The following is a 27,128-nucleotide window of genomic DNA, read 5'->3' as shown; positions in this document are numbered from 1 at the left end:
TCTGTGACCCTCACGGTGCCCGAGCGCTGCCCGTCGGGAACTCTGGGCAAGCTGGGCTGAGCTTGGCTTGGGGTCAGACAAGCAGAGAGGAGGCCCCCATTCCCTCAGACTCAGCCTGTGTGTTGGCCTCGGCAGTCCCTGGGGCTCAGAGGGTGCAGGGGGCACCCTGCCCCTCTGGAGGGCAGGGTCCTGTCTATGCGGTGGGCTGTCCTGCACCATCAGAGACCACTCGGGGCCCTGGTCCCTGCACACAGCATGGGCATTTGCACCAGAGCAGCCAGCACGCTGCCTCTGGTCTTCCAGGGGTAAGTGGGGAGGAGCCCGGCTGGCAGGGACGAGGTGCCCGCCTCCCCAGTGAGGACTGACCAAAGGCCCTGGAGGAGAAAGCACAGGTGAATCCCTGCTCCCTCCTTTCCCAGATGCCTCACATGCCAGGAGCTGGCACGTGCCCTCCTCCCTCCAGCATGGCAGACAGAAGGGACAGTGGAAGCGTCAGGGAAAAAGTGGCACCAGAAACACACCAGAGGCGGTCGTAGACAACAAGTCCATCATATGTTAAGGTCCTGGGGTGGGCCTGACCTGCCACGAGACCCAGTGTCCTACCTCACCTGAGCCTCAGCTGTCCGGTTTACAAAGGGGAGTAGGGGGCAGAGTCATACTACTCTGTGCTTTGCCTCAGCCTGGGGATGCCCCCAGCGGGAGACCCTTAGGACCCTGTAAGGTCCTGACTCCTCCGAGAGTCCTTGCCCAGAGTTCACAAAAGGGAGAAAATGGGGCATCCAGTCCTGAGGAGGAACAGATGCTGGTGGCTGGGAAGGGCCGGGCGGAGCTTGGCCACCAGCTGCCGGGGTGCCATCAGGCAGGGCGGCAGCCAGCAGCTCCACCCAGCGGGAAGGGGGGTGCCACTGTCCCCCTGATTCCCCAATGAAACCCCAGCACAGCGGCTCAGCACATGCCCCACACTCTCACCTCCGTTCTGCGGGCTCCCTGGTTAAATGCTTACAGCCTGAGGCTACCCCTGCAGACGTGCTAACCCTGTAAATGGGGGTGAACTTGGGAGCCCCTCTCTGACCAGGTCACCCAGGTCACTCTGCATGAGCACCCAGGCCCCCCCAGCTCTGCCACCTTGGGCCCTAAGCCTCTACCTTGGGCGGCCCTCCCCCCATCCCCTCTTCCTCATCCCCCCTCCTCTCCCTCCCCCTCCTCTCTGTCCCCCCTCCCGTCCCCTTCTCCCTCCTCCCCTCTCCCTTCTTTTCTGTCCTCCTCCTCATCCCTTCCCCTTTCCTCCCTCCTTCCTGTCCCCCTCCTCCCCTCTCCCCCCCTCCTCTCCCCCACCCAGAAGAGACCCTGTCTGTCAGATGAGGAAGGAGCAGGAGCAAAGCCCAGGACAAAGCCTCCATTCCTGACTTGGGAGAAGGACAGAGGGCAAAGGTCCCCAAACAGAGGCAAAGGTCCTGGGCCTAGGACAAAGGGCGGAAAGACAGAACGTGTCAGGGCATCTGGCACCCTGTCACCCGCCTCCATGGCTACCTCCCTGGGCCACATCACCACACCCTGCCCCTGGTTATTGCGCCAGCCTCTGTGGGCTATGGCCTCCCCACCACGGCCTCTCCGGCCTCACGCTTGTCCTCCCATCACCCTTGCCCAGTCTGCTCAGCCACACTGGTCTCCTCCCTATTCCTTGCTGGTGCCTCAGGCCCTTTGCACGGCCCTTCCTTGTTCCAGAAGATCCTCTCTGACATCCATGGGACTCCCCTCGTCAGGTCCTTCAGGTCACTTTCTCCTTTGTCAACAAGACAGTTCCTGCTGGCCACCTGTGCACCCTGCTCCCTCTCCTGATCTACTTGCTGCTCGCCACCATCCACATACTGTGTGTTTCTCAAGTGCATGTTGGCTGGGTGTCTCCTCCCTGGCTGGAATGCAGATAGGAGGACGAACCGGGTCCAGCCCCAGCGCCTAGGCTACTGTAGGGCCTGCTCCACAGCTGGGATCGGATGAGTATGTCAGACTGCAGGAAGGAGAGGGAGGTGGTGGTAGCAGAAGACCCAGGACCAGAGGGACGAAGGAGACGAGGGACAGGGGACCCACCTTGGGGGCAGTCGTGATGCTCTCAGGTCCATTCTGGGCCCACGTAGGTTGGGTTTTCAAGGGGGTCACGACCCAGCCTCTCTGAAGTTCCTGAGAAGGGAGCCAGGGCCTCCTGGATTCTAGTCTAGAATCTTCCCTTGAAGGCTCCCCAAGTCCCTGTTAGGAATCTTCCACAATAACAGAGGTTTCTGGCCTGGGACTCCTGGGACATCTTGGGCTGCCTTCCATCCCAGAGCCTCCTGAAAATGCAGGCAAGTGTGGAGTGTGTGCGTGAGGCCGGGTGGGTATGTGGGGAGAAAATAGAATGAACAGTGCATGTCCCAGGGAGATTGTGGTTTTCAGTGCGTGTTACCAGGGCTGGAGGGGACGAAAGGAGGGGGCTGCTGTGCAATAATGAGAAGCTTTGTCTTTTGCTGCAGTGGAGACAGTGGGAGCACCCAGGGGTCCCTGAAGCTTGGTGTGTCTGTCTGCACGATGGCACATGTGGGTGGGGGCTGGGACCAAGAGACCCTTTAACAGCCTGGCGGTGGGAGGGGAGGAGCAGAGAGTGTTCCGTGCCTGTCCATGCCGGGCATTTGCAGGCCCTTGGGCACTTCTGGTCACAACAGGGTGTGCTGCTGATGCTTTGCATGGGGTGCAGGTGTTGGGGGACCAGGGGGTGCCAAACCATCCGTAGTGTGATGGATTATACCTAACCATCAAGACGGCTCCTGCCAAAATGCCCCCGTGGAAAATCCTGGCACCCCCGCGATGGCCCAGATGCTCTGTGCAGGCCTAGCAGACCGGGCCCCCCACCGCCTGTCAGGTGCACCTGTTCCCCGGCTCCCCGCGCCCACACAGCTCAGCGAGGCTGGGGCGGCCCAGCCCGGTGGCAGAGTGGCCACGGCCACAGGTAGCTGTGTAGCGTTTCCCATGTGGCAGGTGTGACCGAAAAACCCAAATGTTCTCTTTTGCATCATTTTAATTCGTCGAAGGTTAAGCCTGAGCGGCCGCATGAGACTAACAGTCACCAGGCAGCACAGCCGTGCCGCGCGGGGACCAGCTCAGGCAGACACCCCTGCTCTGCTCTGAGCCTACGGACGAGAACGCCGACCTGCCCCACCCCCAGGCCCTCTCAAAGTGGATCCTGGGAGAGCATAGCTCAGGCCGGGACTTGGGGCACTGCACAACTGATGGGTGCTGTCACCCTAGCAGCGCCTGCCCCTCCGTGGGCAGCGAGGGCGACAGGCCCAGAGGAGGAAAGCAGCTTGCCCAGGGGCCACACAGCAGAGAGAACGGGAACGCAGCCTGCAGGACCCTGGCTCTTTCACCAGCCAACAGGTCAGAAGATCCTGGAGGATTGTTGGAGGGACTTTGCCAAGGTAGTGCGCTGGCCCTGGAGGGTTGTTTTTGGGTAAAAAAGGGTTCCTACCATGTGCACTTGCTGAGTCCCCCATGGGACCATGCACCTAATTGTAGGTCTGTACGCCTCAGTTTCCCTTCCTGTCAACGGGAGCAGAAACAGCTGTGCTGTGGCTCTGCTGGGCGTGCTGGCCCAGAACCAGTGTGTTCACAGCGGCAGCTCTTAGCAGGAGCAGGGATGCAGTCGTCCTGCTGGGGCAGGGCTGTGGGTGCCGGGAGCCAGGGTGGGCAGGGTATGGGCAGGGGTCCCTGCAGGAGGAGCACAACAGGCTGTCCCCAGAGGCAAGAGGACGACCAGCCTGAGAGGGTGAGAGTGAGTGAAGTGTGTGGGGAGGGGTCCTAGCCCCGTGGGCAGTGGAAGTTTCTGGAACTGAGTGATTCCCCATCACCACTAATCCTTGGGGGATCCTGGGTGAGACATTTCTCTTCTAGGGGAGACTAAAGGCTGCAAGTGCCTGGCGGGGGGTGGGGGGCTCAGGAACGAAGTGATGGTGGTCAGGAAGGGCTCCGTGGGTGGGAGGCTGGCCCACTGTGGCCTGGCCTGTGGGTCTCCCTGGCACCCTCTCCCACAACTCTGGGCTCACCGGGACCCTTGTCCCAGCTGGCAGTCTTCCCTGTCAGAGGGAAGGGGTCTCGCTGGACCTGATGAAGAAGGCCTGAGGCTGGGCGAGCTCGGGGCCATCCTCCCAAGGCCTGTCCTGCAGGGAGGGGCTTTTCCTGCACCTGTCACCCGGAGCTATAAAGATGACTGAGGACCGGCGGGCTCTCCAGCCTCCGTCGGGGCCTGGCATTTCACAGCGATCACGCCCTGTGACTTACAGCGCGGGAAGCCGTGATTTATACGACGCAGTGCGGAGCGTCTGGGCCCGTTTGTCCGCGTCTATAATGAAGTGGCTCCAGGAGAGGCAGCCGCTTAGCCGACGGTTTCCGAGGCAGGAGGACGGGTGTGTGGGGGGGCCATCCATCACCCTCTCGCTCCCCTGGAGGCCCTGCAGCATTTCTGCTGAACTGGCTGAACGGAGTTGCATCTGTTACTCCCTGCAGAAACCATCCAGGAGCCAGGCCTGGCCTTAGATGGGAGGCAGCCCAGAGGGGCGCGAGGCGCTTCCATGGAAGGGAAGCCCAGACAAGACTTTCTCCTGTGGGGGCGGCGCCACCCTGCACTGCCATCACTGGGCACTGGCCCGTGTATGAGCCTCATGGGCTCATTTCACCCGGACAGCACAGGCCCTGCTTCATAGGTGAGAGAGCTGAGGGTCAGGGAGGGGGATGTTCTAACACCCCCAGTAAGAGTTGGAGCAGTGCCTCTAACGCAGGCCTCATTCTGGAGCCTGGTCTGCTAACCACTAGGTTCCACCACCACTGAGAAAAATAACCCCCCTGCCCCAGAGCTGGTACTTCCATTTCCCCAAAGAGCTGGCACCCAGATCCTTGTCTGGGTCTTTGCCGACTCATCTTTTAGTGGCAGTGAGAGTTGTTAGCGTTTCCCTTGAGGTGGGCGAAAATATCTATTTACCCTGCAAGGGAGCAATCTCCCCAGGCAAATCTCTAACTAGCTAAATGGCGGGCCTGCCTCCGTGGCAGAGAAGACGCCCACTGTGACAAACGAGCCACTCTGCAGGGAGATGTTTAAGTAGCACGTGTACCCACAGCACACCAACACAGATCGCCATCGGCAGGGGCTGGGGATGCGGAGGCCGCGTTGAGGGGGCTGCCCCACTGCCAGGCATGGCTCATCTCCCAGGACCAGCCCCTCCCAGCGAGATAGGCAGGGCTTTCGGGGACAGTGGAGGGGCACACTGGACTCCAGACCACCAAGGCTGGTGTGGGGAAGGTGTGGGTCACCCCAGTCCCGGGTGGGTTGATAAGAAACTCTCATGGGACCCTCTCGGCCTTGCAAGGGTGGGGTGTCCTTGAGAGGTGGAGGCTAGAATGGACCATGGTCTCAGGCAGGGGTTCGGCCCAGCCCATTCATCCTGGGCAGGCAGAGCTATTCCACAGGGGTCTTCACAGGATGGGGGTGCACGGAGCTGATGTGAGCCACAGCCACAGCGTGGAAGAGGGAGTGAGAGACAGCTCCCCACTCAAACTTTGCCCCCACCGATGTTGACCACAGTGAGGCTGGAGGAGCTCTGATCCCGGCTGGTTGGGCACCTAGGGGTAGGCTCTTTTAGCTTGGAGATGATCTCAGGCAGGGGTTGCAGATCCCATTTACCCTGTATGGAAAGGACCAGGAGGTAAACTGAGGCCAGAGGGGTGAGACGAGGCACTGCCTTCCCAGCTACTTTCTCCCATGACCTCTTGGGTTCTTGGCCCTCAAGTTCACCGTGCCCCAAACCGAACGCACTGTCCTCCCCTCCAGCTGCTACCTGGGCGTCCTGGCCTGGTGTTCTCCTGCCTGCCCCTCTCTTCAATTGCCACCCGGATAAAGCAATCAGAGCCCCTGCGTGCGGGCTGAGTTCGTAGCCCTCCTCCCCAACAAGGCTGCACCAAATGTCATGTTTTGCACCACGTCAGATGTCCCTGCCAGGTCGCCCTCGCGAGCCAGCCTCAGGCCCACCCTTGGTGCTGGGAACGTAAACTGGCTCCCAAATGCCTGCAGGAAGTGTGTCTCCCAGGCCAGCAGGCTTGCAGATCCGTCCCCCGCCCCCCTGCTCAGCACCAGCCCAGCCTCCACTGGCAGCTCCTCACTGGCTCACTCAGGAATAAATGAGATGCCCCTGAATCCCAGCAGGTCCCAGATACGGAGACAAGCCCACCGACAGCTTCAGCCTGTTTGGCTTCTCACCTGCCCCTCCCCCTGCACTTTGTGTTTAGGCCCTGGGGGAGCTGCTGGCCCCCCCTCACACCACCGAGATGAGCCCTGTGATGTGATGTGGCCCAGCAGCAGGGAGCCTGGCCTGCCCGGCAGTATTGTCAGTTCTCCCATCTGCAGGCCGGGTGTCTGTCTGGGCCTGTCTGCCGTCACCTGATTTCTCCAGCCGTGTTGAGTGAGCACTTGGGGTGGAGCCCTGTCGCTTGGTGCTGGGGACTTGGGTGAGGCCGGGGGCGCAGAGGGGCAGGCACCCGCGGGACTTGCTGCTGGGTGAGCATCGGCAGGGCTGAGGGCGTCCTGCTGCTGCTGCGGGCGCCTCCCAACCCACCCACGGAGCCGCGTACCGGGAAGCGGACGGCTGAGGACTTGTTGCAGTGCACGGTCACGGGTATGAAGTCATACAGGGCCTTGAGCACCACTCGGCTGAAGGAGTTCCAGGGAACCGAAGCAAACTGCTCGGGGACGGAGGCCCGGGGGCAGGTGGTGCCAGAGGCCTGAGGGCAGGTGGTGCCAGAAGCCTGAGGGCAGGTGCAGTATTCCCCTAGGTTGGACCTGGTGAGGGAGGAGAGAGCCCAGCTGTGGCGGCGCCGGTGGGGTGGCTGTGGGTGACACCTCCCTGGCCCTGCTGCCACCAAAGTGCTGTCTAGGCTGTGGCTCCTCGCCTGCAATGGCTGGTCGGCTTCACCTCTTGAGTCCCCTGCAGGGGCTGGGAAGGGCCACTCCAGGGCTGGGCCGAGGGAGCTTCTTGGGCCAAGTCCAGGCTTGGTTGGAAGAGTGTATGGGGCTGGATTAGCGATGTTGACCTCGGCTCTCAGAGGGAAATGGAGGCACGGCTGCTCCCAGAACTCAGCCTGGATTCCTCACTTTTACCCAGGGACAAGCACCTCCTATGTTGGGGTTCCTCTGATCGCCCCCCCCCCCACCCTGCCTCGGGGACGGAGGGCATGGCAGGCACACACCCGCAGAGCTGTCACCTGTTCACTAGGTGGAAATACTTCTGCAGGAAGCAGGGGTCTATATGGCTCTTGCAGAGCTCCAGCTGTGTCTGCGGGTAGTAGTGGATGTAGTTGACGCACATCTCCTCCTGGGTCCCCAGGCCCCCCTGCAACAGGGGGAAGGTGCCCGTCAGGACCCACACTGCATTCGTTCACGGTGCGGGGCCTGCTAGCATCCTGAGCAAGCAGAATGCCTGCCTCCATGGGATCCCGTCTTCCTCCAGAGGGAAGACAGGCAACGAATAAGTCAGCTGACACACAGGTCTCAGGTGGCAACAGTGTGAGGAAGGAAACGACCACAGGGTGAGCTGTGGGGGTATTAGTGTGCTCATTTTATGGGTACAGAAACTGTGTCCCAGGGAGGGGAAGAGGCACAGCCTCTCAACCCTGGCCAGACATGGGGAGGCCTCCCCTCATGCCATGGGAACCTGGCTTTGAGGGGAGATGGTGGCCAGAGGCCTGCACAGCAGCGGTCTCACGGCAGCCCTGCCGCTTTGTCATGTGGGAGGGGGTGGAGTGGGCATTCTCTGGTCCTGGCCCTGGTCTCAGAGCCTAGACCCAGGAAGAGCTGGGTAGAGGACACCCTGCACAGCAGAGGCCAGGCAAGAGAACAACAGCCAGCCCAGACCCCAGCAGGGCAGGGTGGGTGCAGGGCAGGTGCAGGGTGGGTGCCTCTGGCCCACCTTTGCTGCATCCTGGGCTCCCAGCTCCTTGTGACCATTGGTGTGGGTCTGGGGGGCTATTTGGCTGGCGGCGGTGTTCAAGAGAAGAGAAGCATCTGCCTCTTGACAGCAGAAAGACAGCAAAGAGTCCAGCTGAGGGCTCACCTCAGCCCCCATCCCAGTGTAGACGCTGCTCGAGGATGGCCCGTTTACATGGGAAATGTCCCCTGAGTAGATCTGTCTGGTTCCTGTGTGGCCCCCACTGGACAGTGTCACCCACGTTGTCCTCTGGCTTGCCAGGCCCTCGGAGGCCCTGCAGATCATATCACCTGGCCCAGCCCGGCCTCAGATGGGGAGGATCTCATCTCTCCTCCTGTTCTGGGGCCTCTTAGGGCTCTGTGCCTTGGACCCCAAAATAGAATCCTGACCCCGGGAAAGTTGTGCTCCTGGAAGCTGTCCCTTTGTCTTCATCTTGGGGTGGGAATCACACTGCACAGGCCTCTCTCTCTCGGGTGCGAGGGTTTTCAGATGGGTGGGGGTGGGGGGTTGGGGAAGCTCTGCCTGCCTGTTGGGAGCCGCCCAGCTGCCCTCTGCCTGGGTCCTGCCTCGCAGGTGTCCCTGAGAGGAGGGAGCAGGGGGCAGCTGGGGCCTCGGCCTGAAGAGCCTGGCATCTGAGACATGGGCGTGCTCACCCGGCCTGAACACCCAGGACAGGAGGCCAGTTCCTTCCATAAGGCAGGGAGAGCGGGGGGCAGGGCCCCCGTGGGAGTGGCGCTAGCTGGGAGTGGGCCTCCCCTGGGGGGGTGTAGCAAGCACCTCCCCTCCCGCCCTCGGCCCCAGGGGGCTCACCTGCAGAATGGGGAGACCCTGCTGTCCTGCCTCTGTACTGAGGGGCGGCATGTGTGGCTTTGGTGCCCGGAACTGCCCTGCCACCTGCTAGCTGAGGGCTCTTGGTGGCTCCACCTCACTGTTTCCCGGTGGCACCGCCTCACAGGGTCCTCTGGAGGCATCGAGGTCCCTCAGCTTGGATAGGGCGAGCCGTTAATGATTAACAAGCGAGTAGCAGGCCTCTGTTAGCCGCTGGTCTCTTTGCCAGGACAGCTGAGGCTGGTGCCCACTGGCCGACCACGCATGGCCATTAGCAGCGCTGCCTCTCACTCTCCAGATCGAGCCGGCTGGGTGACCGTGGGCAGCCACTGGGGGGCTAGCCCTGAGGACGTGGTGCCTCCCGAATGGACCCTCCTCTTGGGCTACCCACAGCGCAGCCCAAACGCATCCATGTCACACCCTTGCTGAGCAGAGGCCACCACACACCTGGTCTTTGTGAGAAGCCTCGAAGGGGATGGTGTCAAGGTGGGGGCTCTGCAGCCTGTGGATGTTGGCTATCGACAGTGAGCGAAGATCTGAGGATGTTCTGGGGCCTCGGGGCCTTCCTGCATCCTCCCCTCTGCCGGGCACTCACTCACCTTGTCCCACCCCCACGTTGCCCCCCCCTTCTTCCTGGCATCTGCACTCAGGTGCTGATGCACTCACCGCAGAGGCTCTCAAACCCAGGCAGGTGTCAGAACAGCCCGGGGAGCTTCTCAGACCACAGACCCACAGACTGCCACGGGCCACCACCCACAGTCTGATGCAAGGTCTGGAATGGAGCCTGTGAGTCTGGGTGTCTACCACGTTCCCTGTTGGGGGGGAGGGGGGCTGCTGCGGCGGCTGGTCCAGGGACCACTGGTTTATTGAATGAATGAGAGAGGGCACCCCCCGTCCCTCCGGCAACCGACATGCTAGGTGATGACTCAAGACTTGTCTTCATTGGGGGCACCTGGTTGGCTCAGGGGTTGAGCTCAGGGCGTGATCCTGGGGTCCTGGGACCGAGTCCCGCATCAGGCTTCCCCGCAGGGAGCCTGTTCTCCCTCTGCCTGTGTCTCTGCCTCTCTCTATGTCTCTCATGAATAAATAAATAAAATCTTTAAAAAAAAAAAAGACTCGTCCTCATGAAAGCATAGGAAGCTCCGAATGGGACCGCCGTCAGGCCTCACATACTCTGTGGGCAGGCAGCAGGGAAAAGTCAGGGTGACTTACCACAGTGGCCTCATTCTTGTCTTCTGTGTTGTATGTACAGGAAGTGATGAGCACGTCCCCCTGGGGAGCCAAGCCAATAGATGGTCATCAGCTCCTGCCCACCTGGGGGTGACAGGTGCCCTGGGCCTGTCCCACATTTGACCAAACTACCACATATGCCATGGCACGTGGTCACTGGTCCATTCCCGAGGAACCTCGTGGTGGCCTCTGGGCCCCCACATGTGCGGGCCAAAATCTGGGTGTCCCCAGGGACTGACCACTCGCTGGCTCCTGGGGCTCCTTAGCCCACAGGTCACAGGCAGGCAGGATAGTCGTTGTACAGACTGGTTGGCCATGTCACAACCCACGAGTGAACTGCATGATCATCAGCTCCTGCCCCACCTGACCTGGGGTTCCCCTTCTGCATGATCAGGGGCCTCACCAGCGACACCCCCAGGCCCTTGTCTCTCCCTAAAGCTCTCAGGGTTTGTGGCCAGCTGATCAGGTGGGAGGATGCACATCACCCCGGTGCTGCCTGCTGGGTCCCCGGGAGGCCTCTCTGTGACGTCCTGGAGAGCCTCGCAGCCCCTGCCTGGCATGGAAGACCTTTCCCTCGGCCTCTGTCATCCCCCACCTCCTTCAGTCTCTCCTTTGAGGGGCGCTCCCGGCCTCCCCATTCCTGAGTGGGCACTCACCGGGTAGACATACACAGTCTTCTTCAACATGCGGATCTCCTGGGTGGACAGAGAGGAGACTTCAGAGGTCTGCAGATCCAGCTCCCAGCCGCCTCTCCTGCCCCGCTTTCTGGGGCTGTGCTCCCGGGGCAGGGGGTGAGGGGGGTGCCCTTGAGGGGGCTCGAGGGGGAAGCCAGGTCTGGCCGAGCGTGGCCTCTGGCCAGGAAGATATCACAACAAGAAGGTGGCACCCAGGACAGACTTTACGATCGGGCTGCCTGGGCCACTAAATTCTTCAATCAGCCACATACTGGAATCTATCCCCAGAGTCCCCTCCCCTTGGATTGAGTCCCCGAGGAGGGAAGGGCTGGCAGCTCTGTGCTCTCAGGTGAGTGTCAGGGCCTGGCCCAGGAGGGGAACCCAGCACAGGGGTGCTCCCAGGTCCACAGCCCTGCAGCTGGGTGCAGGCAGCCCCTACCTGGAAGTTAGGGCTGTAGTGGTCATCCCTGTTCACGATCTCTATCTCTTGGCCATCCCGGACCAGCATGGTGACCACCTTTGTCCCGGTCAGGTGTGTATGGAGCTGAGAGGCAAAGATGCGGATCCCTAAGGGAGGCAGGGCCTGCAGGGCAGGGGATGGCAGAGTCAGAGCCTGGCACGTGGGAGACCCTGGCTCCCGCCCTCCCGCGGAGGCTGCGGGCACCGACCACAGGCCATGGATACGACCCAGTTTGCTTCCCCAGAATGTCTGCATTGCCCAGCCTTGTCCTTCCCCCTGGACAGCTAAGTCCCCCTCTGGAAACTCAGTAGGGATTGAGCTGCCCACAGAGTGATGTCATTGTCACAGCCCCTGTCACCGTCACAGCCCTGGTCTTCCAAAGGAGCAGCCCTGTCGGGTGCCCCCAGAGGCTCGTAGGGGGCGGGGGGTGCTTCCTTCAGTCTGGAGCCCCCGAAGGCTGCTCAGTCCACTCTTCATTTGCTCAACAGACTTTAAGGGGAGCCCTCCACGGGCAGAGGCCACCGAGGCGAGCGCAGTGTGACCTCTTTTCTGCAGGCTCAGGTCTGGGGCCAGGCTGTCCTGTCCAGCAGGCCCTTCAGCTGCCCTGCGGCATGACCTTGTGTCTCCTGCACACGCCCCAGGAGACCTTCCATTGTCTTACAGCTGTGGCGCTGACCACGGTGACTGTCAGCTGGCTCCGGGAAGAGATGGGCCAGTCGTCACATCAAGACAGACACCTTGCTCCATTAGGGCGTAAGGTGACTTCCCGGGGAGAGGAGGCTCCCCCTTACTTCACGTGAGCTTTGTTTAGACAAAACATTCCCTAAAGTGGATCTCACGCTTCAAGCGTTTCCTTCACACCTGTCATCTCCCTGACTGTTCGCCACTGCGCTGTGCTCCATGTCGTCCACCCTGTTGCAGCTCAGCGAGCTCCCACCACCGTGGCCCTGTCACTGAGTGGTCCCGGGTGGCCAAGCCTTCTGCACATTGGCTGATGTCACTGGATGCTTTCCCCCGTGCCCTCCACCCGTTGCTGTCCAGCTCCCGGCATCGCAGAAATGTTGGGCCCCCTTGCAACGATTTGAGGACTGGGAAACCATGCAGCCACACCTGTGACAATGGGGAGCGGGGTCTGGGGGCCTCTGCTTATTCACGGGACCCTGGGATTCGCTGTCTACGGCCCTGGAAGCTGGGCGCTGGCCCCAAGATGTGGGTGTCTGACGAGTGGACAGAGGTGCGCTGCCCTGGGGCCCTGGTCCCACCACATGCTATACTTGTCCTGGGATCGCCCATTGTCCCTTTTGACAAGGAAATCTCGACCATGCCAGCCTTTCGATTGCCGATTGCAGGCCCCCTGGTGATCTGCTAAAGGAGAGGCAAGACCTGACTCCGTGCTGTCCCTTCAACAAGCATTCCACATGATGCGATTTTCAAGAAGAACTCACTGTTTGACCGGAGAGAAGAGGACGTCGAGTTCTTTTTCTTTCCTCTTGGTAAAGCATTTGGAGGCAGGTCTGTTAGCCCAGGCTGCCTAAAGGTGTTCCCCTGGCCAGGGCTCCCAACACCACGGGGCCACCTTCCCAGGTGCGCCCTGAGAGGTCCCTCCCCAGCTCCAGGCTGGGACCACGGAGCCTTTCATGTGGCAGGAGACATGACATAGGGACATGGGTAAGAGCACAGAGGCTGGCCTCAGAGAAAAGGAGCTCATCTCCTGTGTGGCTAATAGCTCCATCTCTCTTCAGCTCGAGGATGGCCTGCTCGCCCAATGGAGGTGGGGGGGCCTGCACACTTGGGGAGCCCACGGGGAGAGCAGGTCCACGTGGAGAGGCAGCTCACTGGAGAGCCACATCCACTCTCCGCTCATCAGCCTGTGGCGTGGGCAGAGCTTGAGGGGTCACGCAGGGCCGTGCTCTACTCCGCGCCGGCACCTGCCAGAGAGCACGCGTCCTGGGCCGCAGAAGGAGGTGTCAGCACTTACCTAGCGGGGCGCTGTGGGAAGCAAAGGTACAGTGTGGGAAAAAGCGTTGGCACATTCCCAAACATAAGATAAAAAGGACCCCCAGAAGCCAACAGCAAGACAAGGGAAGAGCCTCAGGGAAAATCGGACAAAGGTCATGAACAGACATTCGTAGGAAGGAACGTCCATCAAGAGACGATGAAAAGATGCTCAATCTCTACAATTTAATCGGGGAAATTCAAACTGGACAACAGTGAAATGATTTTCCAGGCAATTGAGGGAATATTTAGAATATTGATAAGGTGGTGAGGGGGTGGGTGTGGGCAGAGGTGGGGGTCCCGGCACCTGCTTGGTGCTGTGTGTGGGGAGAAGTATCAGATGAGCTTTCTGGAGGGTGTTTTGTGAGATTTATTCAAAGGGACACTCCTGTCCTCTTGTGTGCAGCAGTCTCTGGAATCTACCTGATAAAGCGTTTTCCTGGTGTACAAGGAGTTCCGTGCAGCCTTCTCCCCACGGGTGAGAAGTTGGCAGAGGTCTGCAAACTAACGACGACTAGGGGGCAAGGCAGGGCAGCAGAGGCGGGGCTGGGGGGGGCAGGGGAGCCCCAAAGGCGCAGACTCTGGGGAATCTGTACTGCTCCTTTGGAAGCTAGAACCCCCATCATTTGCTCTGGGGTTTATGTAACGACCTGCACCCCACCTGCCGTCACAGGGTCCTGAGAACAGCGCCCCACCCCCCTGCCTCACCGGCCTGGCTCGCGGTGAAAGCGTGCTGGGCGAGGGCGCGTGGCCGCCAAAAGGCAAGTCACAGGACAAATGTTTCCTGTTCATTGTGTTTGCTTTTGGACACAACGTGTCAGGAAGGGCACGTAGTGATTTATACTGTGGCTGTCTGGGGGACAGGGGAGTGGGTGCTGCTGGTGACGGGGGGGCTCTATCTGTAGCTGCAGGGCCTGTGTTGTTGGTGGGCAGTGCGTGTCTATTTTACTCACAGAATGAAAGCGTAGTTTAAAATGCAGCGCGAGAAAGCACTGGCTGGCGTGTGGTGTAGACCAGGTGGGAGCCAGGCTATTGCTGGAGCAGGAGGCCCATGGAAAGGGGGATGGCCATAGGGGAGGGAGGGCCGCAGTGCAGCTGTGGGGTGCGGTGACCAAAGCCACGAAGCCGCCCTTCCTTGGTCACCACCTGTAGGACCTGAGCTGGGTGGCCAGGCCGAGCGAGGGGAGGTGTCTGGCCCAGCCCCACTCACCGCCTGGGTGCACTTGGCCGTGCAGTAGCCGGTGAGGACGAAGGCCGACTCCTTCGGGGGGATGGCCATCACGGGCGTGTACACCAGCCCCAGCTCCATGATCCCCGCGTTGAAGTGCCGCAGCTTGGCCGTGTAGTGGAGGCGGATGCCTGAGTTGTCATAGCGGCCTGGGGGAGAGAAAGAGGGGGGCGAGGTGACCCCTGCAGGTCAGCCCTGTGTTCCAGCTCCCGCAGACAGTCCCCCAGTGTCAGCCAGGCTGGCACCCCACAGCTGCTCCCACCAGCGGCCTCCGCTCCCGCACCTATTTGTGCCAGGCGCTCTGAGGCACACCCACAGGGGAACAAGGAGCCACTGTTTCTACGAAACTGAGAGGATGCTTTGCAAAGTCTTCATAAAGGCCGGTAACTAAAACCCAGCACGTGGACTCAGTGGGGCTGAGCTGCCTGCAGGGGGGTCTGGGAGACCCGGGAAGCCGGCGACACCTCAGAGGGCGTGTTCCTCCCCTTGAGGGAATCTGACCGGAAGTCGCCTGCAGGGCAACCCATGGACGCGTCTGTGCAAACAGGGGGGCAGGACACCGCAGCCGCCCCGTCTCGCAGGGGAGTCTCAGCACCCCCCACCCCAGCCCAGGTGGGTTGGCAGGCGCATCTGCACGTTCAGGTCGACAAGAGGCACCTACCACACATCCTTCTCTCAGTTCTCCCACTTTGCTCCTTTGACAACCACCCCGCAAGGCACACCCAGGGCACCCAAGGGACACCCAGTAGGTGATCTACCCCCTGGCTCCTGCACAGCCCAGACTCCACTTGGTTCAGCAGTGGTATGCTGTGTGCTCTCAGACAAGTCACTGTCCCTCTCTGGGCTCCTCCAAAGGAGAGCATAGTGCTTCTGCCCATCGCAGCCCAGCCACACCTGCTGGTTCTTCTTGCCCTTTTCTAATTGGAGAGTCCAGAAGCTCCCTGCACAGGCCTCCGGGCAGTCACACAAAGCTGATGGCCAAGGTCAGGGATGCTGGCAGCCACACGCACAGCCACGCAACCACGTGGCTGCCAGTCGCCTGGCTCTACCCCTGCCGAGTCCCTGAGTGCTTCAGGCCGGAGCTGAGGTCTCAGAATGCACAGGGGAGCTGGGGCACAGGCAGGGGAGCCCATGTAACCGGAGGCTCACCCCCCCACACACCTTATAGATGAGGAAACCGAGTCTCTCAGCCTGAGATGAAGAGCCTGCTCGAGACCACAGGTCCAGAAAGTGTCAGGTCTCTGCTCCTTCGCCCCAAGGTGGAGCCAAGAACGCCCCACTCTTGCCTCTGCTTCCCGCTTCCCTCCTCCAGCCGCCCCCACCCCTGCAATGTCCAAACTCAGCCTCTGTATCTCTGGGCCCAGTTACATCAGAGGATAATAATAAAAAGGAGATGCAATTGGTTAAAATTCAGATGGGGATTAAATAATGAAATAATTGTGGCATTTTGATATTTATAGCCAAGCGGCCCATCTCCAGATTCGTGAAGTGACAGAGCATCCTTATATTTGGCAAAGGATCCATAAATATAACTAGATAATCAGGGAGAGCCAGACCTCCCTGATGCTTAAGGAGTTTTCAAAAATCCATTTGCTTTCAGGTTTTAAACGAGCAATAAATCCCCTATCATGCTAAAGCCCCAGCTGACTTATGCCCGTCCCCGTGCACGCTGTAGATAATTCCAACGGCGGCAGAAAGTATTAGTTATGCCGCCAGCAGGAAGATCATTGGCAGCCCTCGGCAGAGCACATCCCGGTGCCCACATGCAGCTGGGAGCTGCGTGCCGGAGCTCTCCCAGCCTTGGGACTGCTGTGGGGGAGGGGGGGGTCCCCCCGCCAGGGTCACATGGCTTCAGAGGGACCAGCTAGGGCCCAGCGTGGAGCTCCCGCGCTCATCTCTTGAGCACTTTCTGCTCCTTCCTTCTACAAATGAAAATATGCACCCTTTTTAAAGAAAGAGAGAGGGAGAGGGGCCATGTGGCCGCATGTGGTGGAAGAGGCTGGTGTTTTTGCTCCCGAATCAACTGTCATCACCATCCTAAAGATCCACTCTTATTGTCCACCTGCAGGCCCAGGGTGATCCTGCAGCTAGTGCAGCATGGGGCAGACCTCACTAATCAATGACAGCCCCGGACGCCTCTCCAACAGGGAGTCCCAGGCCCCTGCGGGGGGTCAGTTAGAGGAGCCCCCAAGCACAGCCTTTTGCCAACACTGACACCAAAACACGTGGATAGAAAATCCCATACAGAAGCTCCAATACAAGCATGCAATTGCTCTGTTGTGATGGGTTTTGAGAAGGGGGACGAGGGTGGTGGGTACACAGCCAGAAAGGCCCTCAGTTGAGCTAGGGCTCTTCCTTTGACTTAAAGATAATCCTGGAGGCAGTGCCTCCCAAGGGTCAGGCCATTGGCAGGGGCTCCCGGGCAGGGGCCTCGCTGGCTGTGGGGCAGCCTGCACCTGCCTTCCTTCCCACCGGGGGCCCTGTTCCTGCACAGTCACAGAAGTGGGGATCCCAGGGAACCAGGACAGCACGTTGGACGTGTTGACCCTACTACAGAGCAGGGAAGGGGTGTGGGGAGGAAGGTGGGCCACGTGGACTCCAACCAAACTGGCATCTAAGTGATTCCTGATGGCTCAGGCCCCCAGACGGCTGTGTGACTGAGGTCACGGCCAGCCCAGACCCAGATCTCCTGGCACCGCCTACTCCCTTTGGGGCCCTGCTGGGGGATCCTTCATCCCTGGGCCTTAATTTCCTCATCTGCAAATGGGCATGCAAGAAGCCCCTGGCTGCCTTTTCTGGAAGTGGTACCTGGCAGTGGGTGCTTGCCAGCAAGAATGCCAGGAAGATTGGTGGCAGCCCTCGGACACACGCAGGTGCCCACATGCAGCTGAGAGCTGCATGCCAGAGCTCTCCCAGCCTTGGGATGCTGCAGGGGTGTGTGTGGGGGGGTCCCCCTGCCAGGGTCACCCACTGCTTGGGGTCCAACAATGAGCCCGCGGGCTGGGCCCTGCTCCAGGGAGCCCACTGGTGCCTTGGAGAGGAACACGCACTGCCGTGGGTCACATGAAGAAGCTGCACCACGGGGCGGCAGTCCATTGCCAAGCAGATACCCCAGCCACCTTCCAGACCAGACATGTCTGAGCCCAAAGGCTTGAGGAGAGGATGGAGGCAGGGGCAGATGCACACTTAGAACTCCCTACCTCGGATATTCGTCGGGTTGTGGTAGTGAATTTCCAGAAGGAGAAATCTGGAGGAATTGGAGCCCCCAAAGGCAAGGCCTGCTTCCTCTGGGTAGTAAAATGCCTGCGGGGGGAGGAGGACAGGACAGGTGTTAGGTGCAGCTCAGACAGGCAGGCTGGTGTCTCCCAAGGGGCTCCTCCCAGACCAGGATGGGGGATGTGGGCGGTGTGGGGGGCCGTGCAATGGGATTAGAACAGTGCTCTCCGGAGGACAGGCAGCTCACTACCAGCCCACCCACCAGCTGGGACCCCTATGTGCACAAACCCCCAACTCCAGGGGGAACACAAGATCAAAACTCACAAAGTACCTATGCTCACATTTTGCATTTTTACAGAAAAGCCACAATGGCTCGGAAAAGCCTTCGTGGCCCAAGAGCTGTGAAACAGACAATGTTGGGGGAATAGGGTGATGTGGGCAGGATAGGGGGATGGGGGGATGGGAGGACGGGGGGATGGAGGTGAGGTGGGGGTGGGGTGAGGTGGGGGATGGAGGTGAGGTGGGGTGTAGGGTGAGGTGGGGGTGGGGGTGAGGTGGGGGGTGAGGTGAGGTGGTGGTTGGAGTGAGGTGGGGGTGGGCCCTCTCTGGTGGCTTTGCAAGCACCTTTTGGGGCCCCTGCTTGGAGGTGAGGGGACACAGGTGCGGAGGAGCCGGGGCCCCCAAACTGCAGGGGGGACATAAGACACGTACCCTGGCGCCCAGGGCCCAGGCGGCCAGCACGTGGCGGCAGACTTTGAGCTCTTGGGGCTTCTCCTTGGAATCACAGGACCCGCTGAATGAGGTGATGTTCTGGAACTGTTTGGTGCACTGGAAGATCTCTATGTGGTGGACCAGGGCCTCGTTCCCCTTGGTGATGATGGGCTCGTACTGGGGCGGGGGCGGGAGGGCACTGAGCCTGGGGCCTTTGATGCCCGCCCGCCCACCTGCTCGCCCCCTGGAGGGGGCTCTGCCAGCGGCTCCCCCCACCCCGGCCTCGGCTTCTCCATCTGTAAAATGGGAGGGTTAAGGGAGACAATTTCCAGGGGCATTTCTGGGGCTTTGAAGGGGGTACCACCAACCCAGAACCCCACAGAATCTGCCAGAAGCCCACAAGAGCTCCAGAGCGAAGGGTGTGAGGACCCCGGGGAGCCATTTCTCAATAAACTGGGGATAGGAAGACAACTGTCCTCTTGGGAATGTGGCCATGGCCGGGGCAAGGACAGAGAGGCTTCCCTGAGGCTAGGCCTGAGCCCAGGGGACTGGGCGGCCACCCCTGTGTGACTTCGAGCACTCACACCACCTCTCTGGGCTGCACTTTCTGTCCTGGAAACAGGGATGACAATACTACGGTGTGAAAGCGCTGTTGGGGAGATGGAATGAGTCCCCACCTCCCCTTCTCCAGGGCCAGGAAAACAGGGGCATCCGACAGCTGTTGTCCTCGCCTTATATCTCTGGGTGGGTGTTTAGAGCAATTGAGCTGTGAGTTGAGCTGCTTTTTTCATGGAAGGGGATGTGGCCTGACAGACGGCCCTTCTAGTCCCAAGGAAAGACAAAGAAGTCTAAACATCAGTGTCCTTTGGCCCCATCTAGGAAGTTGGGGCACAAGGGTGCTGGGAGTGAGCAGAGGGTCCGAGTATGCTAGTTGCTGCAGGAAGTTGGGGCACAGGGGCACTGGGAGGGTGGGGAGTGAGCAGGGGGGCAGGGGGACGGGGGTCAGAGAATGCTAGTGGCTGCAGGAAATTAGGACTGTGCCTCAGATTCAGGTAAGAAGAGGGCCCTGGGTCCAAGCTGGACCATGGATGGCTCTCCAGGTCAGGGACATCTCTCTGGCAGCCTCTGTGGCTGCAGGAGGGAGGCAGAGATGGGACGAGGCCCCGGGACCCGCTGCCCCCCAGGTACCATGACGATGTGGTGCCGGGGGAAGTCTTGTGGAAGCTTGGTGAGGTGACACCAGTACGTGGTCTTGCTGGGGATCAGGACATTGTGGGCTTGGATGTCCATGGTGCGCCTGTCTTCCGGCAAGGCTGGGATGGAGATCTTGGGCTTCAGCAGCTGTACCCTCTGCAGTCCCTTCTGCAGCCCCGACGTGTTGATGGCCTCCAGCGACCCAAAAGGCTCCTCCAAGACCCCGTACACCAGGTGGACGGTGCCATCCTGCAGCCAAGACATGCCAACCCCCCAGAGCTGGGCTCCTTTGTTGCCGGGCGCTGCCAGGTCCCTGCCACCTCACCTGGCAGGTGACATGCCTGGCTCTCGTTTCTGTGAAGGCGGGGGCCTTTGAGGTTCCCCCTGGACCCAGCTGAGATTCCATCCCCGGCTACTCAGCCCCTGGCCCGCAGCTGGCACCGGGCATCAAATACATGTTTGTTTGTTTTTTTTTAATTTTTATTTATTTACTTATGATAGTCACAGAGAGAGAGAGAGAGGCAGAGACACAGGCAGAGGGAGAAGCAGGCTCCATGCATCGGGAGCCTGATATGGGATTCGATCCCGGGTCTCCAGGATCACGCCCTGGGCCAAAGGCAGGCGCCAAACCACTGCGCCACCCAGGGATCCCAAATACATGTTTTATTTACAAATACCTTCTATCTACATTTGCGAAGTATCTGCCCAGCTAGCCCCTGCTGGGCTGCCCCGTGAGCCAGACTGGCTGGCCCCCCTCAGACACTGTCCCCTCCACCGCCCCCAGGGGCCCTGGGGACCAGGTGTGGATCAGCTCGGTGGAGGAGCTGATGCCCCTATGAAGGAAAACCCCCCAAACGCAGGCTTCTCGACAGTAACACAGAGCTTGGACAGCTGAGCTGTCCCATTGGTGCTGGACAGTGTAGACATAGAAAGTTCCAGTGAATGCTGTGCTAGAGGTCACAGACAGACCCAAGGACGCAGGAGTCCGGCCTGGCCTTCTCCCGCCGTGCTGCCAGGAACGTGAGCCTGTACCTGTGTGTGGGATGTGGTCCTGAAAATGCCTTTCGTGGTTTTCTGGGCACCGATGCATGTCCGTGTGTGTTTGTGTTCATGGTGGGCAGCCCCTTGGCCCTCTGAGTTTATGGTTGCCCGAACCCGGGGCCCCTGTGACCCCCTCTCACCAGAGGATACATCTGAGCCCCAGGAGGGAGGCACCCCCACCCCTAGCCCCAAGGCTCTAGGCTGAGAGCCTGTGCGCAGCGGCTACACCCCAAGCAAAATTCTTGGAGAGGGTCCTCTGCCTATCTTTGCCTCATCCACGGGGACGGTGGGTTAGGAATTGAGGACTCCGTGAGCTGTGGGAAGGACACCTGGGGTCTGGCTCTGCCCCATGCCATGGGGCCCCGAGCAAGCCCCTCTGTCGGGCCTCAATCTCCTTGTCTGGCACACGGACAGCTGGTCACTGTCATATCTCAAAAATTACACGCGGTGACCAACATCCAAGTGCACCAGGAAATTAAAAGCATTTTATCATCAAGGCCAAGCTGGGCTGTTTTTCCTGAGCAGGTGTGTTGGAGCAGTGCGGGAAGCCTATGGTGTTTCAGGTCTTCTGTGGCTCTGAATTCCTAGACAGAGCTGCCAGGGCCTTATAGGTCATCCCACTCTCTCCTGCACCTTATAGGGCAGGTCAACCAAGGAGGTCTGGAGGAGGAAGGGACCTGGCCCAAACCTCACAGCCCGTTGACAACAGGGTAGTTTGCGAAACCAGGCCTCCTGGGCTCTTTTCAGAATTCTACCTGGAAATGATGAACCAGGAGAGTCGGGGGCAAGATCACTGTGGTCCCAATCTGAGAGGCTTCAGGGCAGGACTTGCATCTAGAAACATCTCGACTACATGTCAACTGGGAGTGCTTGGAAAGACCAGATGCTGACAGCAGAGTTGGTCTCTTGTCTCCACCCAGCGCCTCTAAGATCCCTCCCTGGCTCTCTCTCTGTGCATAAGGGGCCTAGGGATGCTGCCTTAGGAGGTAGGGGTGCTCCACAATCTCCTGAGCACACAGGGCCACCACCCACCTCAATGAAGTAATCCTTGGGGTCACAAGTGCCAAATGGCCTCTTGAAGAGTAGACATAGGCCTTTCGGGGTCCTCTGTGCCCGCAGCAGCTGGTAATCCTGCTGGGAATCCAGGTGGATCTGTCCCCGCTGGTCACTCCAGGCATCCTGCAGAGACAGGTTACAACCCTGAACACCAGGGCCAAGCAAGCAGGGCCGGAGCTCCAGGCTGGTTGCTCACAGTGTGGCTCCCAGCTCTGTGGATCCCGAGGGTCTTCCTGGGGTTGGAGAGGATCACTCTCACTTTCCAAGTCTGTCTGGAGATGGCTGAGTCAAGCTCTAATCCCACTTGCTTCCTCTGCTCCTTGAGGCAGGGCTTTCAAATGCCAGCCAGGATTCATGGGGGCTGGTTAGGGACAGGGACATCTCTCCACAGACCTCTGAGCCCCCAGGCGAGAGGCAGAGCTGGGATGGAGACTCAGCCCTTGGACATGCCAGTGTACCAAGATGGTGTGCCCGGAGAAGCCATCCCCAGGCCGGTTCCAGACCTCTGGGCATGACCCAGGAACCTGTATTGCTAAGAAGGTGCCATGATTGGGAATGGGTGCCTTGGACAAGTACCGCTCCCCTTGGTCTGCGGAGGGAGGGGTCGTGACAGTACATGGAGCCTTCGAAAGGGGACTCAGGGAGACCAGGCCAGATGGGAAAAGCCAGGGAGAGACCAGTTGGGGGGTTTAAGGTGGCAGTCTCTCCCCAGTGCCCACCCAGACCTTGCACACCCCTGCGAGTGGGCTCCATCATAAACACTGTGCCCCAGGCATCTTGCTCCCCTTGCTTAGCCCTGGCCCTGCCTGGAGAGGGTAAACTGAGGGCCAGGGAGAAAATGCACCTGGGGCGGGTTAGCAGGCAGCGGATGTAGCCCCCCTCGGCCTTCCCCTACCCACCCCCTCACTGCTCGGGCTCCTGCGTACCTGACTCTCAGGCCCAGCCGTCCAGGGCCCTTCAGGCCAGTGCAAGGGATGCTGGGAAGAAGGGAAGAACCCTCCCAATCCCCTGGAACCCCCACCACAGAACTCTGTTTCCCTTCAGGACCACCACAATCCTTTGGCCTTAGAATTTTTTTTAACCCTGTATCCAGGCCTGAAGCATATTTTCTTCATTTCCTTGAGAAAAAACAAAACAAAACAAAAAGCCTGCAAAAGATCTTGCAAAATTTCCCCTAGAGGAAAGCACGACAGTGAAGCTCCTGCTCAGGGCCACTACTAATTTGCAGGGCTCATTTCAAACAGAGGCAGAAAGTTAGTTTGCTACTTCAGCTGGAAATCTAGAATATATTTGTTGAACATATGGCTAACAGAGGAAAAACAAGTCTGACATTTGTTTGCACAGGAATTTGTTGTGCAAATTAATCTTGCTGTGTGCGGGAGGGCGAAGTCACCCTGGCTCTCTTGGCAGCCAGGAAAAGCTGCCCCAAGAGGAGCTAGAGTTCCTGAATCAGGGGCCCCGGGAGCTCCTCTGGGAGTGGCGGGTGGTTCAGAGCTGGGGCTGCCACAGGTTTTTCTTGGCTGTGACTCACCCCCACCCCCACCAGAGCCACTGAGCATCCTTGTGTGGGGGGCGATCGTGTTGCCCAGCAGACAAGATCTGGACCCCAACTTGGCAGCTGCACCCCATTCTTACCCGGGTGGCCCCAAGCATCAGGCTCTAGCACCTGCTGAGTTGTGCTGGGGGCTGGACAGAGCACAGTTAAGCTCCAGAAATACCAGCCATCGTCAGCTCACCTGAACTCACAACAGCCCAAAAAAAGGTAGAGCAGGATTATTGTCCCCGCTCCTCAGATGAAGAAACCGAGTCCTGGGGCCAGGCCTGACTGCACTAGCCCTGACTCCCAGCTTGGCCTCGGCAGGAGCCCCCGTTTAAGTCACGTAAAGAAGAGCCCCTCGGCTCACACATAAAGAAAGTGACCCCAACTTAAAAAGAAAAAAAAAGTTTAACCCTCCCATGTCTGTTTTTGTGCAGACAGGTGGGTTTCATCCCCAGAGAGGCCCTGGAGGCCAGGCCCATGTGGGGCAAAAGGTGGGAGGGGCGGCTCAGGGCACGTGACTGCCCCCCAGCACCTCCCTTCACCCCAAGGCCTCTCCACCTCTGGTCTGAAGGGAAGCTTCTCTCTTTCTCTGCACTTGGCAGTAAGAAAAGGGGTCGATTTTGGAGGCAGGGAGTGAAGAACATATCCTGTTTCAGGTCTGCTTGGTACGTTTGTTCTGCATGCGGCGAGGGCACTGGGGTGGGGGGTACACCTGCTTGCTTCACCCTCGTGTGCAAATCAGGTGTGTGAGTGCTGCGTCCTGGGCAGCGGGTGTGCATGCCCGGTGCTGCACTTGGGCCTATGAAACCCCTAGGCCAGCAGGGGTGTGCTGGGTGTTGGTGGTGCCGGCGGGGGAGGTGGGGGGCCTGCCCTCATGGTCAGAAACCACAAAAGGCATCTAGTTCCCACTTTGTCCTCAGATGGGCGTCCCCCAGACTCCCCGATTTCGGGGCACGGACTTGGCTGAGATCAGGGGAAACAGGACCCGAGAGGCAGGAGAGCTTCCCTGGCCAGGTCAAGGTGGGAGCAGTGGGATATAGGATGAGGGCTGGGCAGGGGCTGAGGAGGGACAAGGCCAGGAGCGCTGGAGTGGAAAACAGCTTACCCCAAAATAGGCATTGTCCCCGTCGGTCCAGAGCACGACCAGGTCAGCGTTCTCCAGCTCCCCACGGTCCGACATCCCAAACAGGACCCCAGCCTTGAGCTCTTGCACCAGGAGCTGGAAATAGATGGTCTTCTGCGTGTAGCTGACATCCCAGGAGAGTTCCAGGTCCCCCTTGGGGTCCAGGGGGATTCGGTAGGGGAGAGGACTCTCGGGGGGGGCCAAGCCCTGCAGCACGGCCACCAGGAGGACCAGGAAGACGGCCACCGCCGTGCCGTACATGGAGGCCGCCTCGCGCGCGCTGGGGCTGGGGACCTGCATGGCTGCGCGTGAGCCCGGCCACCCCACAGGGCCATTTATGTCCTGGCCCTCCAGGGGGTGGGCCCAGGCTGCACTGCTAATCACATTTGTCTGGTGGGGAATTCAATTGTCCAGGTGACCCTCCCACCAGCCTGCGCCCTGGGGCAAAGCCTTTGCCTCTCTTGCTCTCCTAATTGGCACTTATGACACATGGGCATCATCAGGGGGAATTGAAGCAGACTGGCTGATTTCCTGCCCCTGTGTGGTCTCTACAGAGCTGTCTGGAGAGGGGCCCCTCCCCGCACCCAGAAGGCCCTCCAGATGCCTCCGGCCAGGCACCGAGCTGACCACCAGGCAGGAGGGCTGGTCCTGTCCCCGCCGCCCCATCTGCAGACGGGCAGACTGAGGCCCCAAGGGCTTATTTCCGAGGTGACCGGTGAGTAATGAGATTTTGCTGCTGAGGGCCCGGCCCAGTGAGCCTTTTCTACGATGCTGCAGGGTGGACCGGTTTCAGACTAAAAATAAAAGACGGTCCCCACATAGTCCCTGTGTTTAGACACTCTCTCCATGGCCTGCTGTTCCCACTCTGGGCGCCTGTCTATTTCCTCACACGCTCCAGCTGGCACCATGGCTGCTCCAGCAGGAGTGGGTGCATTGCTGGGGGGGGGGGCAGATGGCACGGGATGCATTGCTGGGGGCTTTGCAGAAAAGGGTGCAAGTGACGGGCCTGCTTCCCTGTCACCAAAGCTCCCAGACCTGAGACATCCCTTCGCCTAGCATGGACCCAGCCTGAACTTGAAGCACCCCCAGGCCAGCTGGCCGATAGCACCATTTCTCCCACACCTACCACAGGGACCTTTGCACAGTCCCATGGGGGCTCATAGCCCTGGTGTAGCACCCCGACTCACTCTCATCCTTCTCTGCAGAGAGAACTGACTACTCATGCTGCAACCTCCAGAAAGTTCTCTGTGATTGCCCTCTGCTCTGAGGTCTAGCACCTCCCCCTGGGCACCTGACTCGGTCTCTCCCTCCTCCCATTCCTTCCTCTTCCTCTTCCTCCCCTCTTTGGAGAAACCAAGAACTCAGCCATAGGAACACAGGGATGTCACCGGCTGGCCCCCAACTTTTAGTTCTCAGGTGTCTGCAGAGGCCAGCCTGGAGGAGTTTGTGCTGGGCTCAGGTTTGGCTCCAAACCCTGTTCCTTAGGCAGAAATGACTGCCCGAAGATGGACTTTAGGGACCCTTCCAGCCCTCCCTGGGCCCTGCCTCACAGCAGCTGGGCCACCCTGCAAAGCCAAACCAGGCAAAAGACACGACAAAGGCCACAGAGCCCTCCCCTCTACCACAGGCCCATCCACGGGCCCAGGCAAGCGAGAGTTGGACACGTAAGGCCCTGGGTACGTCACTGTCCACGTGCAGGGCTGTCTGCCCCATCCCCCAAAGGGCCCAAGCCCCGGCGGTAGAGCGGGAGCCAGACAGGTAAGTGCTGAGTGAGTGTATGAGACAGGAAAGGAGGGTGGGTGACAGCACAGACCCCCCACCCCCGGGCTTGGGGACAGATGTGCAAGGATGACAGTCCACCAGATCAGGTGCTATGGAGCCAGAGAGGTCAGAGACACTGAGAGTGAAGAAGAAGTTGGGGCCCAGGGAGGCCCTTGGGCCTGAGGGGGTGGCGGGCAAGCTGCCTGGAGTCTGGGAGGATGGTGTTCTGGTGGTTGGGGGCCCCCGGGGGGTCTGGATACAGGACCAGTCCTGGGGGGCCTCGGGCAAAGTTGCCTTGCACAGAAGACAGGTGGGCCCACCCGAAGGCTTCCCCGGGGAGGGGGCAGCCCTCATTCCCCAAACTGCCCTGTAAGTGGATGTCTGGCATCTGAGATCAAGATGCATCCTAGACACTGCCCACCGGGATCAGGGAGTGACCATGGTGAGGGAGTGAGGCTGCCTTCTTGGGTGCACACATGTGTCTGTGCCAGCAAAGCGGGAGTGCCCTGGTTGTGGGCAAGCCTCCCAGCGGCCTTGGTGCCACCCAGCAAAGTGGCTCCAGTTGGAAGACAGGCAGAAAGAGCAGCGGCTCCCAACTCTGGGGCAGGGAGACCCTGAGGCCCTCATGGTGCACCTCCCTGGGCACCAGCGCTCTGGGTTCGCATCCTTGGGGAAACACTTCTCCACCCAGGTCACCAGAGGAGTCGGGCACGGCAGTAATTTATCTTCCAGCTGCCTTCAACCCCACGGCCTGGGAGCAAGGGCCCAGATTGGGATCGGGGGCCCTGGGGACACACTGTCAGCCCCGAGCAGGACCTCAGGCCTCCGAGCACACCTCCTTTCCTCCCTGGATATGGGGAGACCAACAGACGCCCGGAGCTGCCCCTCCTCAACAAGGGAAGGTCTGCGCGCCTCTTAGTAAACAGCAGAGTGCTATGTACACACGTTTATTTTTACCAGGATTCCGAAAGCACTGACTTTCTCCGGCTCAGAACGGGGCTGGAGCGCCGGCGTTCCCCATGAGCTGAGGCGGCCGATCACAGAAATCACAATTACCAAGGAATAGTCCTC

The 27,128-nt window shown here is 60.0% G+C and overlaps 1 protein-coding gene across 1 annotated transcript; it reads right to left on the bottom strand.

Moving 5' to 3' along the window:
- Nucleotides 1–5,113: 5,113 nt before the first annotated feature.
- On the bottom strand, nucleotides 5,114–24,624 carry DBH (dopamine beta-hydroxylase). The gene is made up of 12 exons (XM_025475691.3): nucleotides 24,279–24,624; nucleotides 21,610–21,756; nucleotides 19,531–19,785; nucleotides 18,343–18,519; nucleotides 17,616–17,718; nucleotides 14,398–14,564; nucleotides 11,172–11,315; nucleotides 10,715–10,753; nucleotides 10,041–10,100; nucleotides 7,279–7,406; nucleotides 6,649–6,856; nucleotides 5,114–5,705 (listed from the first exon to the last, which is right to left on the bottom strand). The coding sequence occupies exons 1-12, from the start codon at nucleotides 24,594–24,596 to the stop codon at nucleotides 5,574–5,576; spliced, it is 1,878 nt and encodes a 625-aa protein (XP_025331476.3). The 5' UTR covers nucleotides 24,597–24,624; the 3' UTR covers nucleotides 5,114–5,573.
- Nucleotides 24,625–27,128: the final 2,504 nt, after the last annotated feature.

Source organism: Canis lupus, chromosome 9 (genome assembly GCF_003254725.2).
Source record: "Canis lupus dingo isolate Sandy chromosome 9, ASM325472v2, whole genome shotgun sequence".
NCBI lineage: Eukaryota > Metazoa > Chordata > Mammalia > Carnivora > Canidae > Canis > Canis lupus.
This window is presented reverse-complemented; position numbering and strand designations above follow the sequence as displayed.